The sequence below is a fragment of the Phyllobates terribilis genome, unplaced genomic scaffold, assembly GCF_046119375.1.
Source record: "Phyllobates terribilis strain yellow unplaced genomic scaffold, ASM4611937v1 Scaffold_8__6_contigs__length_399053987, whole genome shotgun sequence".
Lineage (NCBI taxonomy): Eukaryota > Metazoa > Chordata > Amphibia > Anura > Dendrobatidae > Phyllobates > Phyllobates terribilis.
The window spans coordinates 327766365-327785788 of NW_027362768.1; the positions used below are offsets into that span (position 1 = coordinate 327766365).

A 19424-nucleotide genomic window follows, 5' to 3' on the forward strand; every position below is an offset into this window, starting at 1 on the left:
TTTTCCTAAATAAAAAAAAACTATGCTGGTACACCAGCGTCTACAAGACAGTGTGTACACATCTTTGGAGTATGTCCACACTGATTTTTTTTCCAAGAGTTTTTAGAACAGAAACTCTCCAAAAACCACAAATTTGAATAGAGAGTTTGATCTTTTCTTAAACATTTTTGGAGTAGAAACTGTGAACAGACCCCTCCAAAACTGCTTTTACAACTATTCCAATTTCATACATGAAATCTCCCATGAATCTGTGTTTGGAGCCTTTCTGCACTGATTTGTATTGTGGGAAATGTGATCATTATACATTCATCTGATGTAAGAAATTGTATCTATCCTAATACGTTTATAAGATGTGAGATGGTCACTGGTAAAATACTGGAGGGGAGATATGTCACTCAGGATGCTAGCATCAGTGATTTGAACCTGGAAAAATGCTCCTGCATACTAAATACTGAGAGGGGTTAATCTGCCTTGTTAAGGCATGGGGTTTTTGTGAACAGTGAAGAGTGGGTGGGAGGCTGTTCACCATAACTCCACCCCAGGGTATAGTCCAGATGGTAAATATGGAGCCTTTGGACTTATTCAGTGTTCGGTATGTCTGGAGACGTGATCTCCAGAGCTGTGCTTGTTTTAGAGAACTGAACCGTGTGTTTTTTCCCTGAGCCAGTGGATCCTCGCAGCCACACAGACTGTATTGTATGTTATTTTGTTTTTCCTGTTATGCCAGAAGGGCAGTGTTTATTTACTTAACTTAATAAACCAGTTGAAAACTTAAATGGAAAGTGTTCCTGTGTCTACCTCTTGAGGCAGCTGAGTGAGTCGATCTACCACAAAGAGCTCAGATAAGGATGTTTCTGTTGACTGTTTCAACTAGCAGAATTATGAATACAGCTCTGGGCTGTAATGCAGACTAATCTTGTGAATTGCTACTAGTTACAGTAAAAATAAATTAAGCGTATTTGACAACATCGATGCATAGACATAAGCAAAATTGTAATGTATAAAAAGTAGAGGGGTTTGTAAATGTGACATATCCTTTCAGGAGTAAAACGGGTAGGTTACTACTAGTCAGGTCCCTTGTACCTTCGGGAGCATTTATTTGATGTCTATGTCTGGCCTTACTGAAACCATCACTCTTGTCTACTGAAGATCGTCTCGAGTTACCTCCTGCTCTTTCATCTAACGCACTTTCACCAGCCCCCCTGACTGTACCTCTTCGTTAACAGGCAGAAAAAATGGATCATCAGAGAATGGCTGTGAACAATACACAAAGTGATGTCCAGTGATATCACAATATCTCTCATGACTGCATTCTCAGCTGACAGGCATCACATCTTATCAAGATGCCTTTCTCAAAGTATGAAGACAACATGAGCTATCTCTAGAATTGGGTGTTGAGTTAATATTTTATTAAAGCTCTAAGAAACCTTTTTCAAAATTAATGCATTCGAAATCGAAAATAAGAAAATAGACAATATATCTGGTTAAGGCGACTGTATGCAAACATCATCGATAGATCGAGAAATTAAAGGTCCGCATCAATTTGAAAGATGTCTGAACACCTTTATCACTTTTGAGATTTTCATGACTCAAAACGTCCAACATGGTCCATGTCATAGAAGTCAATGGTTCTGGTTCAGCTCCTTATTTTCTTATCCTTTGATTGTTTTATCTGTTTGTTTTTTTTAGGCCAAGGTCACAGCCAACAATGACAAGAACAAGACCTTCTCTGTAGAGTATGTGCCTAAAGTGACTGGTGTCCATAAGGTAAATTGGTGGCGTTCAAGCTAATCATAAACTTTGAACTCAACATTTTTGAACTGTAGTGAGACGTTGGATTTGATAGATACTTTATTATCTCAATTGTTTTGTTTTTTTTTTTGTTGATGATGGCCATAGCTCAAAATAGCCCAAAATATTCCTCAAATTGTACCTATCGTAGCAGTTTCTGGATTTTTTTTTTGTAGGAAGGACGGCAATGTTTGCTCCCGTATGTGCTAACTTGTTAAGTGCCGCTTTTGTATTCCTAGTATAATACCGCACTCATATGGCTTACATCTTTTGCTACTTCATAATGTTTATACAATCAATGAATAGATTAAAAAAAAAAATGCCTAAAGAAAAACATGCTTCATTTCTTGGCGAGAGACTCAACAAATCCTGGCACAAACTGAGGAGCACTGCATGTACGTGAAGCTGTACTAATGTCAGTAATTAAATCCCTATTCGATATCCTTTGTACGCTTCAAGTAGTTTAACAGCCCATCTTGTCTCAAGCTGGAGGATTTCAGTGTTCGCTTAGTCTGCATTTTGTGATAGTCATTTTAAGTAAGTCCTGAATTTATAGAGAGAAGCTACAAGGGGTGTTTTCCATTCTGGAGGACTCTGCACATAGACAGCCTATTGTTTTCTATAGGAACTGTGTAATTCTTCATTAGGCCACTGGGGGCACTGCAGGGATATGACACACTTACGGTCTGGTTCCCTCTAGATTACAGCTGATCACAAGAGGTCTTAGCAGATTGACACGGAACATTTTTATGATTAGTTTATTATACAGTGAGCTTTCGAACTACAAACTTTAAACTTTTTTATGAACTTTAAACTTTTTTAATATCATATTCTTACAATGCCAGTTCCAGACTGTCCAGATATCAGGAATGTTCAGACACAACACATTCATGTCTTTGTAATGAGAGATGCAACATTTTTTGTAGTGATCCATACATTTTAAAGTGCTTCCTATTCTCTTAGTCTAAACTGTTTTTTGTTTTTTTTCTTATGCTAGAACAGCTTAAAGTTCTCCAGAGCTGCTCTTCCTTTTAAAACTGGAGACTATATTATTTTTCAAGTAAGTTTTGAAGGATGTGAACTCATTCCTGTCTGTATTGATAGGCGGGAAAGGTATTTCTTCATATGGCAGGCCCCACTTTGCTCATTTATAAATCATTGGTCAACAAATCACTCCTTGGAAGAAGGGTGCTATAAAAGTTAAGCTCATCACAGGTTGCTTAGACCCCAGCTATCAGCTGTAATCTGTGTGGAAACATGTCAGCTAGTGTTCAGTTTTTCCACAGTGCGCCCGCAGGTGAGATAAGGTATTACACACTTTTTAATAAAATTAATAGGTTGCCCATATATTTTTCCTATCTTTTGGGTCCACTAAAGAGAAGCTTTTGGTAGCCTCTGATAAATGTGTGAATATCTGTACCAAACGTTTTTTTTAAAGAAATTACATCTACATATGTGTATGGTAATCTATTGCTTTTCAGGTATGGTTTATTTGTGTTCTCTGTAAATGTAAGGAGGATATTTCCACTTTAAACCATTTTATTAGCCGAGTTAACCTGTTCACGCAATGGAATCCCTTTAAAGAAAAGTAATTTCCTTGACCATCCATCATATACACATCAGCATTTTGACCCAAAATTGTATGAAGTTTAGCAGAAGTTGTGAGGATGATGTCATTAACAAGCTGTTGACATAATCAGTCCAGTCATGACTTCATCGCTCCCCGGAGCCAATTCTGATTTACATTTTTAGTTCCAGTTCAGTAAGTATGGGTCGATTCCAAAAAAACTTTGTGGTCATTGTTAAATCAAAGCGAAAGCCTTGGTCGTAAAAGGATGATGTAAGATTCATTAATTTCTTCAGCATTATAAACTGTTGTCACGTCTTGAAAGGAATGAAATCTGTGATCTGTTGCTTGAAGACTCTACTTTATAGATTGATTTACAGTTTAGGAAATGTGATGCTTAACAAGCCAAGGCAGGCCTCAGCCCACCCCAGTTTTTATGGCGGTGTCAATCTTTTAACACTCCACGCTTGGATCCTGTAGCTAGTTAAACCCAGTTGTGTGAATCGTGAGCGTTGCCCAAACTTCTTGTGTTTTTTTATGTTGTGTTTTATAGGTGACTGTGCTCTTTGCTGGTCAACACATTTCAAAGAGCCCATTTGAAGTGAACGTTGAGAAAGCTCTAGGAGACGCCAGTAAAGTGACAGCCAAAGGGCCAGGCTTGGAGGCAACTGGTAATATTGCCAATAAACCAACGTATTTCGACATTTACACAGCAGGTGTGTATTGTTTTTTTTTTTTTGTCATTTTCTTGATATTGTTTCAATGTTTATTGCTAAGAGGGTTGTTTTTTTTGCGCTTAAACTTTTCGTACTATTGCAATGTTGAAACAAAAAATTTACCAAAAGTTGCTCCCACTAAGGGTGGTAGAGCAATGGCATCCATTTTAAAGGAATATTCCTATTTTGAGATATTTGTGGGTTCTTCTCAGGCTATACCACAAATGTTTGATAGATGGTAGAGATGAGCGAGTGGATTCTCAGGACTCGAGTCCAGCAGCCAGATCAGTATTTCATGGCCGCTGGACTGGAACCCTATCACCCGCCAACTACATGTTGACATCTTTTGGCTCCTCTTTTGATTAGCCGACCTGGCGTGACATCGTTGTTGCTGCTTGATTCACACACAACATTGTGCATGGTCAGCTAATTAAAAGAAATGCCGGCAGGTAGAAGGGGTCTCTCAGGGTTCCTGTCCAGCGGCCATGAAATACTCACCTTGCCGTTGGACTAGGGTCATGCTAATTGATTTGCTCTTATCTTGAAAACTAGGCCTCATCTTGTACCGTCGTATATTGTTTTTTCACTTGCTTTTACAGCAGGTCCAAAAATGGCCCGGCAGGTTCAAAAATGGTCCAGCAAGCTCTGTTGTCTTTAACACTCCATTAGAAGTGAATAAATATTGCAAGCCATAAATTTCTCATAGATGCAGGTCCCATCTCTGGTTGGCATGTCTCCTAAAGGAGAATTCAGTTTTTACTTGAAAGGATATTATTATATTACTTTTGCTCATGAGCCTCTCCGTTCCTGAGATCAGGCTCCATTTTTCCTATATACTTAGTCTTTTAAGCCAAGTGGTCGTGGTCCTCAACTATCATGGTCTCTTTGACCATGCCAAGTTGGCGAAGACAATTAAAGGATTGCAAAGAGCAAGCAGATAATACACATTGAATTTATGTACAGTGTTAATACTCCTAACCATCCACATTATGGATAATGTGTCTCTGCTGACTAGATTGGATTGACCAATCGGAATAGAATGAAAAAAACCTTTAAATAAACATCCGACAGGAAGGCCATATGTGTTCAATAAAAAAGACCTCTATTGGAACAAGTTAGGGTATATGGTGACACAGAAAAAAGAGCATACACATAATAAAAAAAATGTATATACAGTACAGACCAAAAGTTTGGACACACCTTCTCATTTAAAGATTTTTCTGTATTTTCATGACTATGAAAATTGTACATTCACACTGAAGGCATCAAAACTATGAATTAACACATGTGGAATTATATACTTAACAAAAAAGTGTGAAACAACTGAAAATATATCTTATATTCTAGGTTCTTCAAAGTAGCCACCTTTTGCTTTAATGACTGCTTTGCACAATCTTGGCATTCTCTTGATGAGCTTCAAGAGGTAGTCACCAGAAATGGTCTTCCAACAATCTTGAAGGAGTTCCCAGAGATGCTTAGCACTTGTTGGCCCTTTTGCCTTCACTCTGTGGTCCAGCTCATCCCAAACCATCTCGATTGGGTTCAGGTCTGGTGACTGTGGAGGCCAGGTCATCTGGCGTACCACCCCATCTCTCTCCTTCTTGGTCAAATAGCCTTTACACATCCTGGAGGTGTGTTTGGGGTCATTGTCCTGTTGAAAAATAAATGATGGTCCAACTAAACGCAAACCGGATGGAATAGCATGCCGCTGCAAGATGCTGTGGTAGCCATGCTGGTTCAGTATGCCTTCAATTTTGAATAAATCCCCAACAGTGTCACCAGAAAAGCACCCCCACACCATCACACCTCCTCCTCCATGCTTCACGGTGGGAACCAGGCATGTAGAGTCCATCCGTTCACCTTTTCTGCGTCGCACAAAGACACGGTGGTTGGAACCAAAGATCTCAAATTTGGACTCATCAGACCAAAGCACAGATTTCCACTGGTCTGATGTCCATTCCTTGTGTTCTTTAGCCCAAACCAGTCTCTTCTGCTTGTTGCCTGTCCTTAGCAATGGTTTCCTAGCAGCTATTTTACCATGAAGGCCTGCTGCGCAAAGTCTCCCCTTAACAGTTGTTGTAGAGATGTGTCTGCTGCTAATGTGTGGCATTGACTTGGTCTCTAATCTGAGCTGCTGTTAACCTGCGATTTCTGAGGCTGGTGACTCGGATAAACTTATCCTCAGAGGCAGAGGTGACTCTTGGTCTTCCTTTCCTGGGGCGGTCCTCATGTGAGCCAGTTTCTTTGTAGCGCTTGATGGTTTTTGCAACTGCACTTGGGGACACTTTCAAAGTTTTCCCAATTTTTCGAGCTGACTGACCTTCATCTCTTAAAGTAATGATGGCCACTCGTTTTTCTTTACTTAGCTGCTTTTTTCTTGCCATAATACAAATTCTAACAGTCTATTCAGTAGGACTATCAGCTGTTTATCCACCTGACTTCTGCACAACACAGCTGATGGTCCCAACCCCATTTATAAGGCAAGAAATCCCACTTATTAAACCTGACAGGGTACACCTGTGAAGTGAAAACCATTTCCGGTGACTACCTCTTGAAGCTCATCAAGAGAATGCCAAGATTGTGCAAAGCAGTCATCAAAGCAAAAGGTGGCTACTTTGAAGAACCTAGAATATAAGACATATTTTCAGTTGCTTCACACTTTTTTGTTAAGTATATAATTCCACATGTGTTAATTCATAGTTTTGATGCCTTCAGTGTGAATGTACAATTTTCATAGTCATGAAAATACAAAAATATCTTTAAATGAGAGGGTGTGTCCAAACTTTTGGTCTGTACTGTATATCGCATTTAGAATAGATAATAATATGCACACAGGAAATCAGAGTAATACTTAAGTATAACCAACACTGCTACATAGGACCTGCTACAATGGCAGTATGTCAGTATCAATGGCAATGTAACTTGTACTACATTAGAGCACCATCCAAAATGTAACCAGCGGTATATGGAATAAATTGTTTTAATATGTTTCAGTGTACACAAATTTTTGCTGTATTGTAGTATATATTCAGCATTATAAACATATATAACATTATGTCCTCATACCTGCTGGTTGGAGTGTCCAAATATAGCGGTGGCTATTCCTGCTGCATGTGTAATGCCCACCCCGACGCGCGTTTCGGTGCGTCCTTCCTCAGACCCCCTTCCTCAGACTTTTGGTCTGTACTGATAGATAGATATAGTATGTATGTATGTATGTGTGTATGTATGTGTGTGTATACATACATACATACATACATACATACACACAGTACAGACCAAAAGTTTGGACACACCTTCTCATTTAAAGTTTTTCTGTATTTTCATGACTAAGAAAATTGTACATTCACACTGAAGGCATCAAAACTATGAATTAACACATGTGGAATTATATACTTAACAAAAAAGTGTGAAGCAACTGAAAATATGTCTTATATTCTAGGTTCTTCAAAGTAGCCACCTTTTGCATTGATGACTGCTTTGCACACTTTTGGTCTGTACTATATATATATATATATATATATATATATATATATATATATATATATATATATATATATATATATATATATATATATATATATATATATATATATATATATATATCTCTCTATATATATATATATATATATATATATATATATATATATATATATATATATATATATATATATATATATATATATATATATATATATATATATATATTTTAAAATAAATTCTACTTGCCTTCCCTCTGCTCCCCCGCGAGGCGTCCTCTTCTGAAGCCAGCAGCTGACTTCAGCATGCAAGTGACTGGAGCGCATGACGTCACTGCCGTGCACACAGACGTCAGCTGCTGGTCTCAGACGCACATCCAGTTGACGTTTGCGCCGGCGTCACAGGGCCAATCACCCACACGGGCGCGGCTATTGTCGCTACCTCTGCGACTGCAATTGTTAGGCCCCAGCACACAGTTGTCTCCTCTATGGGCAAGTCAGGCCCTTGTCCTGTTTGGACCTTCCACAAAAGGAAGGAGTCCTTTGTAACAACCAAAGGGCACCAAAGTACCGCACCTCTTGTAAATGTGCATTCAGAAGTGAGAAAAAAGCACATTAAGTTCTTTAAAATTTTTGACCTCAGTGCTTGACACATTTACTTTCTAGTGAATTAAATTATAAATGAACATTCCTGATGTAGGAAATGTCGTCACTATCTGGAGATTGCACTTGCATCCTGGATTTGTAAAAGCAAGCTTGCATCTGCATTGAATATTTCCTTCTTTTTTTTTCATGTATCTTATGACTTATGATTCTCCAGGCTGGTAGTGATTATTAGAACTCTAGTGTCGGAGCCAATTCTGATTATGAAGTGTTAGTCTGCCATTGCTCTTAAAATATTTAGTTTGACAGACTGGATAAGAAGACAAACAAATGAGAAATTCCAATGTATTAAAAACTCCAGCCTGGGCATACAGTATTTATACAACCTCCCAAGTTCAGCACTCAATCATTGTATTCAATGCCAACCTTTGTGGAGGAAAATGTTTTAGATATAAGAAAGCTTCCAAAAGGGCCTTTATTTTTGTTTCTTATTTTGGATCCTATTCTGAATCCCTTTAATCCAGCATCTTAAGGGCCAAAATTCCTGCTCGTCCTTCTTTTTTTTTTTAAATTTTATTTGGCTGCCAATTGCCACCACTAGAGGGCACAACTATGTATAGATCTGAATAGATGCCACATGCAGACTGGCGACTTAGTGATGACAACAGGCATCCAGGAAATGTTTCCAGTATTGAGACTAATGCACTTTTTTAAAGAAAAGGTATGCCACAGCCTAGACATATTAGTATGAAAATTAGCTCTCTCCTTTAAAGAAAGCAATCTTGCTAATGCCACCTAGTGAAGGTAGCTACCCTATAAGTCATTGTTGGATATTAAATTATAGGGAGCTATTCCCACTATGTTCGTGCAGGTTCGTTTTAAAACAAAAAATCAAACTGCATATTACTCTCCCTCACGAAGTCCAGCACTGAGTGTCCACCATTTCTCCTGGTGTCACATGAACAGCGCTGCAGCCAATCAGGGAGCTCATTGTCTCAGAGTAACACATGCTATCTACTGGGGCAGAGCCAGTGCTGTCATCAGCACTGCAGGCAGCGGCAGTGTTATGATAGTAGTATAGCAACTTACTTGGGGAAAATAGGTTACACACTAAAACTGCAACTGACCCTTCCAATTTCTGTAGAGACTGGAGGTCCTGACCCCGCAGTCCCTAGAGGTTCCTGAGCGAGCTGAGATAGCTCTAACCACAGACTAGATGATGGCAACTCAGGCATACGTTGCCTGAGTTGCCATCAAGTGTTTCACGTTCCTCCTAAATAACCGGAGGGCAGAGCAGAGTGCAAATTACCTACAGAAGGGAAAGTGTGCTGAAATAGAAAGAGATCCTGGAGTGCGAAAACCAAACCACGGTTTCAAAATAAAGGATTAAGTACATACTGTTAGAGAATATGCCGCCTACTTCCTAAAAAGAAACAAAACATAGGTGCAGGATAAAGAACATAAACAGCAAATAGATAAATCCTAGTTGGTCTTTCACTGACTGGCTTAAACTACAGCAGTATGGCTGGACATCCAAATGAGATTATCACCAGCAAGAAATACCAGCAGGGGGAAAGTTTATAAAGCCGTGCCTGAAAGGTGATAGGACAGACAAATGAGTAAATGAAAACACCTGTTACCCTAAACAGACTGAAGCAAGAATAACCGAAACTAAACACCCGGAAAAAAGGTGTATCTGCTGCGGCTCGGTGGACTGAAGACTACCACAAAGCACAGGCTCAAGAGTTTAAACTGAGATAAATGACAGGGAGCAGAAGTGGAGTCTCCATTCTGGACCCTGGGAGTGTAAAGCCCAGTTGTTTTTTTTTCAAAAACAAACTGCAGCTGGGGAACAAGAATTTTCTGAAAGTTTCCAAAGGGCCCTAGAAAAAGTTTGAAACTAGCTACTATGGGAAATGATTCAATATTATTTTATGATTTTTTTTTTTTTTTAAATATCTGTTCTACGTTTGAACTTCTGCACCAAATATTTTTCCTAAGCTATTGCAATTTTCAATTTTTTTCTTTTTTTTTTTTTTTTTAGTTTTTTCCCCCCTACCATTTGATTATCTAAAATGTTATATTATGCCTCACCTATCAGATCTAGTTAATTCTGAATGACAGATTTGTACGGTTTCCAAATGGATCTCATTATGTTGCCTTTTTTTCTACAAAGTGAAAGTGACCTATGCCATTATATTCTTAAATTATCCTCATTTATATATTTCTTTCCACGCTTCTCTGTTTAGCTAATGCAGCGTCCTTGGTAATACAGCCCGGACTGAAATATTAGCCAGTTCCTTCTCTTTTGCTAAATTTAGAACAGAAAACACAAAGGATGCTCTTATTCCACGGAACAGCGACTAGCATTGCTGAGCCAAGGAAAACACCGCTCCTGCCCTCAGTGGATGAAAGCTGAGGGTTTGTTTTGGTGTCTGCACCAACATTTTCCCACAGACTGATATCACATTTAGATTAATAGGTAATATATAATATATAAAACAATTAAACCTAATCTTAGAAAGGGAGCTGTCTCTTCCATTCATGTCATTCTTGTTAGTCATGAAGAGCATTGAATCAAATGCTCTAACATATTCAAAGCAGAACTTCCATATAGGCCTACTTTATAAATGCAATATGGATAAAAGTTGGAGAAAAAGAAAGGCCAAAGTTTTAGAAAACTTTAAAAGAAAATCCTAGAATTTTAGAGTTAGAAGGGACCTCCAGGGTCATCGTGTCCAACCCCCTGCTCAATGCAGGATTCACTAAACCATCTCAGACAGATGTCTGTCCAGCCTCTGTTTGAAGACTTCCATTGAAGGAAACCTCACCACCTCTCGTGGCCGCCTGTAACACTCATTGATCACCTCAGTGTCAAAAAGTGTTTTCTAATCTCTAATCTGTATCTTCTCCCTTGTAGCTTCTTCCTTTCACTTTCATTCCATTACGTCTAGTCTTTTTGTGCAAATGAGTATAGAGCTGATCCCTCTACACTGTGACAGCCCTTGAGATATTTGTAGACCGCTATTAAGTCTCCTCTCAGTCTTCTCTTTTAGAGGCTAAACATTCCCAAATCCTCTAACCGTTCCTCATAGGACATGGTATGCACCATTCTGTTTACTCTTCTCTAAACTTGCTCCAGCTTCTTCATGTCTTTAAGATGTGGTACCCAGAACTGGACACCGTATTCCAGATGAGGTCTGACCACGGAGGAGTAGAGGGAGATAATTAATTCACGAGATCTAGACTGTATGCTTCTGTTAATGCAACTCAGAATTGTGTTTGCCTTTTTTGCTGCTGCATCACACTGTTGACTCATGTGCAGTCTGTGATTTATTAGTATACCCAAGTCTTTTTCACATGTGCTGTTGGTTAGCCCTATTCCTCCCATTCTGTATATGCATTTTTCATTTTTCTTGCCCAGATGTAGGACTTTGCATTTCTCCTTGTTAAAAACCATTCTGTTAGTTGCTGCCCACAGTTCCAGTGTGCAAATATTATTTTGTCTGTTGTATGTGTCATTCTAAGCTTTGTACCTTTGCATTTGCTGTAGGTGCTGGAATTGGAGACATTGGTGTTGAAGTGATAGATCCTCAGGGGCGGAACAATACAGTTGATATTGTACTTGAAGATAAAGGAAATTGTGTCTATCGCTGCACTTATAAACCCATGAAAGCTGGCCCTCACAGTGTTAATATCAACTTTGGTGGGGAAGCTATACCCAAATGTCCTTATCTGGTTAATATCGGAGAAGGTAAGTAGGAGACTTTTGAAACGTATATAATCATAAATATGTATGCCTTTCTTTTCATTTTTAACAATTGACAATTTTTGCCAATTTATAATACAGTCTTTGTACTCTATTTTCTATATAGTATCCTAGATATGTGTAACCTAACTAGTGAATGGAGAGGCTTATATAGGGAATTTTTTAACTTTTACAATTTTGTAGTTTTTAGGTTCAAAGTTCCGTGCTGATTTCTTAGGGTATGTGTACACGGTGTCTTTAAGAAACCGACTAAATAATGAACATGACGCTTCTTTTAATCACTTTATGGATTCCAAACCCTGAAATGGATATAAGTAGCAAAAGAATGTACATTGTTTTTATATTGCTGTGCATTATGTTTACTTTTTGCAGTACTTTTTCAAGCAGATTCCAGGCAGAATCAGCCTGAAAAAATGCAGTGTGCACATACCCTTAAAGTTTTACCTCCAGATAAAGAAAAATAATCATAGTGCGGTAGCCTGGTCTAGAAATATTTCTGTAAATCACTTTCAGTAGAGGTTTAACTCTCAGCAGCACTGTATCAGAATTCTAAAGCTGAAAATGAGTTTTAAAAATATATTTTGGTCCTCCAAAGTTCCAAATACCCTCTATTAAAGTAGTAAAAAATAATACTTTTCTGAATTCTTGCAGCCACTGGTAAAGTTTGTTGAGGAGCTTTCTGAATACTGTGCAATTGAGTTTTAAAGGGGTACTGTCATCTACAGGGTATCATAGTAAATGTCTGATAAATGCAGGTCCCATCGCTAGGACCCTCATCTATTTCGGCAAACGGGGTCCTCTCATTACCCTCCCTGGATCTGCCTGGTGTCATGGCAGAAGTAAGAGTTCTGGATACAGTCAAACAAGTGCCTCAGCTTTATAACTCCGAAACCACTCAACGGAGGGAGCTGTGCAAGCATGACCATCAGAGGGTATCTGTATTGCTCTGCCATAACCTCAGACAAGCCATAAAATTCTAGGTAAAAGTTCCCTTTTAATGTAGAATATACAGTGGCGCCTTACACAGCATGCTTGCTACTTGCAGCCTTTATATGAGTAGAAACCAAAGGGAAAACAAACTTGCCTAAACCTTAAAAGGGCTGTCCACCTCTGAGGACATTTTTTATTTCCCTAAAGTTGTGTGTATTTGGGGCTAAAAATAATTTTTGCTATTGGGTTTAATTAAAAATATTGCACCATTTTGTTTCTACAAACTACTTTCTATCGCTGCATATTGAACTGTTAATGGGCTCAGAGGTCTTAAATCGGCCTATCTAGAGCTCAGAAAAAATACTGATAGGCTTAAACTTTCCATCATACCGTCATAAGCTGGCTCACTGATGGATTCTCTGTTAACTCATTCTGCAGCCAGGCTATAGAAAGCAAATGGTGCAAAATTTTTAATGAAACTCAATTGCAAAAATGATTTTTACATTACATACATTAAAGTAAATGAAAATTTGTTCCCAAAGGTGGACAACCCCTTTGTATGGTACTTTTTAGAGCATTTCCGATAGCTTTTAGAGCTGGTTTTTAGATTGGATGACTTTCTTCGCTGCTTTTCTGGGCTATCGACAGAGTTATTTTGGTTTTCAATATTCGAGCACATACAATGCTTTTGATTAATGGCTTCTTGCTCTGTTCAGACATTTTTCTACTCTGCTTTCAACTGCTATGCTCTCATCTGCCTCCTCCTTCCTGCTGCGCTTCCAGATCTCTGCTCCCCAATTTCTGATGTTCTCTGCCCTTTTTGGATAACGGACGTCCCTGCCTAGGCCTCGTAGTTGTGTTCAGGCCAGGGATGGTAAGAGTTTGCAGGATCTTGACGTCTGCTCATGTGGAAATGTTGTCTGTCACCCCCATTCCCAATAATCTGGGCTGAATGTCTTTTTTTCCATGTCTAGGTGGTCTAGCCTTTAAGGGGGTCTTTGGCGTATGTGGTTGATCTTTTACCCTAAAATGTCTTTGTTTTGAAAACTGAGGATCTCTCATTTTATTATTGGATCTATAAAAGTGTCTGTCCACACGACGTTAATACTACACGTAGAAACCATGTTTTGCATAGACATTGGGCATCCATTATCAGAATGGCCTAAAAGAATCTCTGCTGCCCTCAGCAACTAACCAGAACTCCTCTTTCATTTTTTAAACTGCTCTGGTAAAATGAAAGCTGCGCTGCGATTGGTTGCTATGGCCAGCGAAGACCATTTTCACTTAGTAGTTTTGATATATTTGCCCCATTCAATAGATCAACATAGTTTCTCGGGGGGAATATTTAGTCATAGTTTTCACATAGTTGCCCCCTATATGTGAAAAATGTAGTAGAACTGGCTAAAGTAGATTTGTTTTTAGTGCCCTTAGCGACCAATCACAGCTCGGCTTTCATTTTTCCAGGGCAGTTCACAAAATAATAACCAAGCTGTAATTGGTTGCTATGGGTGACAGTTGTTTATCTTTGATAGTTTTAACGTGTAGGGCCTGTGACTATACATAAAGCTTCCCCGAAAAAAATAATAAGCCTTCGCTTATGGCAAAGTGAATCGCCCCAACCCTGTCTCTTACATTGTCGCTTGGTCACCTCTATTTTGCATGTATCATGTCGTCTAACAGCAATTGTCTATATACATATTTAATGGAGTCTGTTTTGAGCGTTCGTAATTTAACCTTTGCACCCATAGCATGTACTGAACACGTAGACATTAAAATGTTTTTATTTTTTTTTTTTTTCATATTTTGTGATTAATTATTTAGACTCTTTATATTGTGTTTGTAACTGTGCATATGGCCGCATTATGGATTTATGTCATGCAGAGCAGTAATGCGGCGTCCATCGAAATTATTGAGCTCATACTATACATTTGTGGGCCTACGTTTTCATGCAGAGGCACACAGAATTTTTTATTCACGGATTCATAGGAAAACAAGACTTAAGGCCTGTGCACACATTGCAGATGTGTCGCTTTTTTTCTGCGCAGATTTGTCACAAAACCTGAAGGGGTTCCTGATGCCAGCAAAGTGAATGAATGAGGATCATGACGTCTCATTCACACGTTGCTTATTTTTGACTTGCAGATTTATATCTGCAGCATGTCAATTCTTTCAGTGTTTTTGCTGCAGATTTCACTCATACTAATGAGTGGGGAAAAATCTGCACCAAAAACGCATGTAAATAATGCATACAAAATGCAGCAAAAACGCACCCATTATACACTGCATTTTTCCTGCGAAGAGGTGCAGAAATGGTGAAGAAATTCCTGCACCAAATACTTAACGTGTGCACATACCCTTAAAGGGTTTGTCTCAAAGCCACCTCTGGGTCTCGCACCTACCTCCAGAACCGGTGTCCCTCTGATCTATCATTCCGGTAGTAATTGGAGAGGTGGCGGTGCATGCTCCGGCTCCATACATTGATAAGGGCGTTCTGAATACAGCTGATAGTATATGCCCAATTTATATTCTGAGCTTCTGAGCAATGAATGGAAAGAGCCGTCGCATGAGCCATCACCTATCCTCACTGGTGGTTGGACAGTGACCAGAACAAGGGAGCGAGGGACCCCTGTTATGGAGATAGGAGGTGTTTGACGGATAGCGCTCATCCCCGTGTTATTCTATGGGGCTGTGCACATGTCAGGGTTTTTTTTTCCCTCCGAGGAAAAAAAATTGCCACATGCAAAGTTGCCTCCGATCAAACGAACTTGGCCATTCAGTTGGTTGAAAATATCGGACCGCACTCAGATGACATCCGAGTGCTGTCCGATTTTTACGGACACAGTAAAGGAGAAAATGGAGAAATTTTTTTTTTTCCCTCCACATCTGATCGCACCCTGATCAGCATAATCAGACCGATTTTGTCTTGGATGAGAGAAAATCGGTCGTGTGGCCCTAGCCTAAAGAAGAAAGGTTAAAAGTGGCCAGTTTTTGCTCTTATTTTATTCCCACTGTTCTCCTGAGTATTGTTTTTTTTTTTTTTTTTTTTTTTTAATATGGTTTCAGAGATATGGGCCTTTTGTATTAATGCTCATTTTGTATGGCCTTTGCCAAGGGGGTGTTGCTAGCAGGATTCTGTGGGGGCTTATCTTTAGTCTGCTCAGTATTATTAACCTGTGAGCCATGCCCCCTTGAAAAAGACCATAAGACTAGGGCCATTTGGATCGATTTTCTCAGATGACAGAAAAAGGGTCGATTATACTAATCACACTCTGATCAGCGTTTAATCAGTGTGTGATCTTATTTTCTCAGAGAAAAAAAACAATTCTCAATCTTCTCCATTCTGTCGGTCCATGAAAATGTGAGCACACTTGGATGTCATCCGAGTGTCTTCCGATTTTTATTTTTTTTTTCACTGACCCATAGACATGAATGGCCATTAATCCGATGCAACTCGTGCATGCTGAATTTTTTTTTTTCCTCTGACATGTCCAATTTTTTCCTTGGACATGTGTATGGCCCCATAGAAGAACATTTGTCCGACTGCTCTCCCTCAAAATGACGGACAGCACTCATTCGATTTTTACAGCCATGTGGACAAACCCTTAAAGTAGCATTGAATAAAAGGCTCATATCACTGGATTTAATAAAAAAAAAAAAAAACAACTGAATACTCTGGGGAGCAGTGTGAACAAAATGAGAGCAAAAACTGGACATTTGTGAACTATTGACGGGTCCTATTTAAATGTAACAAAACTGTCTAATTAAAATAGAGAGGATGTTGGTCCCCGATTGCCCAACGCTAACATTATTTGTCTAATGACTGATGCATTTACCTCTAATAGTAGTAGTAAAGACTTATTTCACCAATGTTTAGATCTGTTAACTCAGACATAGGGTCCCTAAACCACAAATGGAAAATAATGTAGAATAGACCCAGTGTTAGAACATTTACTAGTTTGTCTTTTCCCTATGCCCAGCAACAATCTTACTGTATTCTAAAGGAACAAGACATTACTGGACCTAACTAGTGCTACAGACCACTGATGTGACTCTTCCAGTAATGTGCCACTCATTCCATTCATTCCAATACAATGAAGACTGGTTTTAATTAACTGATTATTCAGTAGCCACTCTCATTCAGGTTTTGTGTTGAGTAGCAGTTTGTTTAGGCAAACTCGAAATGGTTCAAGAGGATATCGGGAAACATTTTGGACTTTCCTTGAGTCCTATTTTTTTTATTTCATTTGCCTCTTGCAGTTCGAAAATGTTGATATCTGGTGGTTGGTTGGTTGGTTTGTTTGTTTAAGTGCAACTACACTTTTTGTAATCAGCGGTCATGCGTATATAAGACAACTAAAACTATTTCTGGCCCATATGTGACTTGTATCCTTCATTATTTACCATTTTTGCATTGTTGTTGTCGCTAGAATCTGTCTACGACTCCCCCAACTTTTTTTTCCCTCCCCCATAGACTTTCATAATCCGCTAATATAATTAGATCCCTCACTGAAGACCGATCCGTAGACAGATTTGAGTAGTTTTTTAGAATAAATGATCAGTCTAGGAGAAAAATGAGAATGGAAAGAAGCATTTTTCTATAATAAGATGTACTACAAAGTTCCTTCTCTTTGTTTGTACAATGGATTTATGTAAGAAATAAAAATAGAACTCTGTTGCATTCTTTATAAATGTATTTGCCGTCAAAGGACATAGTGCAAAATGTAAAGTCTTAGTTCTTAGTAGAAAACAAAATTGGCCACTAATAATTTCCGTATCATGATTGTACCATGGAAGGTGTTTTGTTAAGGTATAATATATTTTTTTTAGTTTTATGCAGAATTTAAGCTTAACCACATATGCAGTAAATACTTTCAGTGTGACTCTGCTTCTCTTTTATATACTTCAATTATATTACTACACCCCTAAAACTGTGATACATGGCACACTTACCGCCATCCTCCCGGTATACATGTTTTAGTTGCTCCATTGAAAAGGCATGGCATGCTCACGCATTTCAACTGTCTAGCCATCTTTCCACCATCTGTCTTGAAGCACAGATATGTGCGTGTTACATGCAAGACATTATCTTCATGCAAGTATCTGAGAACATATTCCTATCACTTTCCTTTTCAACAGCCTGTAACCCAAACGCTTGTCGAGCCAGCGGACGTGGCTTGCAGCCCAAAGGCGTCAGGATTAGAGAAACTGCTGATTTTAAGGTCGACACCAGAACTGCAGGAAGTGGTGACCTCCATGTCTCCGTTAAAGGGCCAAGTAAGTGTCTGGTATTGTTAAACTCTATGCAAACACTTTCTTAATCTTGGGGTGTTTTTATAATAGTTTAATGCAAAAATCTCCACGCTGCACTTGCCAAATAAAATACTTTGTAATTGATAGCAAATCCATTTTATATCCAGACTTAGAACAAGGGCAGGAAATGACAAATTATTATCCGCTGGAACAATAATGTTACAGATTTTCATTGTCCTCTAAGGAGTGTCTGATCCTTTTCTTAACGCACTGGATTAGCTTTTCATTTTTAGTTACTTTTTACATTGTTCTAAAAAAAAATATACGTTTTTGAAAGATGCACAACTCCGCCCCAACACTGGGTAATATTCTTAAGTAAAAATTTGGTTGTAGTAAAATTAACAGTGTGACCGTATAATCCTGTTCCTTATGATCAAATTGTAGTTTTGTGGTTATGTTAAATTAACAGCTGGCCATTACTGTTCCCCTTGTCAAAGCCGGCCACAGGTTAGACAGCTGTCCGAAAAGCAAAAAGTATGCCAGCTCGACCAAGTGTAGAAAGGCTTAATCGATGGCATGGACTATGCTACCGTGTAGCATTTCAACGGAAATCCAAAATTGCATCTTTTAGTCCAGCCACATGGATAAAGCATAAGATGTTCTTAAATGTTGAGTAAAAACATGTAACAAAGTAACCTCATAAAATGAGGTACAGAGTCGACGCGTTTCGAGCAGTTAACCCACTCTTATTCATGGCATACAGTGTTCACATCTAAATGAATCGGATAGCTGTCACCCAAACGATACTTCGGCCGTCGACCACCTTGAAAGCTCGAGAACTCCTGTGTTTTCTGAGAGTCCCTAACAGATATCTCTGCCGACAGCAGAACAAAGCAATCGGCAGCCCGCTATTGGCATCTCCCCCTCCCCCGATGATAAGTTCCCTTTTTTTTGTTTAGTCTTGCTCCACGAGGTCTTCCCGCAAATCAGAAGGCTCTAGGACTTTCCAGGAGAGTTACCAAGTTTGGATAAAAGTTTATCATATTGTGTAGACTGGTTTGGAGTGTTCTGTAGTGGATAACCTTCTTGGAAAATTATTACGAGCAGCCCCACAAGGCAGTGAAACTTCTAAGCACCATTGCCAAATCTGTATCAGAGCATACCCCTACCATAGTCATAGCTACAATCTTGGAAGTGGCTGGGGCCAAGAGGTTCTAAAAAGCCCCAATAATCCCATTTTATCATGAGGAGTAGATAAGGTCTTATGTAGAAAACTTTTTTTTTAACCCATAACTTAGGTGACTCCTTTTTGGATTATC

At 38.9% G+C, this 19424-nt stretch overlaps 1 protein-coding gene across 4 annotated transcripts in view; it reads left to right on the forward strand.

Annotated features, from left to right (window-relative positions):
- The window catches only part of FLNB (filamin B), a 243583-nt gene that overhangs the window by 130556 nt on the left and 93603 nt on the right, over positions 1 to 19424 (forward strand). For all 4 annotated transcript variants that reach the window (XM_073644626.1, XM_073644627.1, XM_073644628.1 and 1 more), the window contains exons 6-9: positions 1690 to 1767; positions 3912 to 4074; positions 11710 to 11910; positions 17992 to 18129. In XM_073644626.1, coding sequence (XP_073500727.1) covers positions 1690 to 1767; positions 3912 to 4074; positions 11710 to 11910; positions 17992 to 18129 — 580 coding nt within the window. The remainder of the gene's footprint in view (positions 1 to 1689; positions 1768 to 3911; positions 4075 to 11709; positions 11911 to 17991; positions 18130 to 19424) is intronic.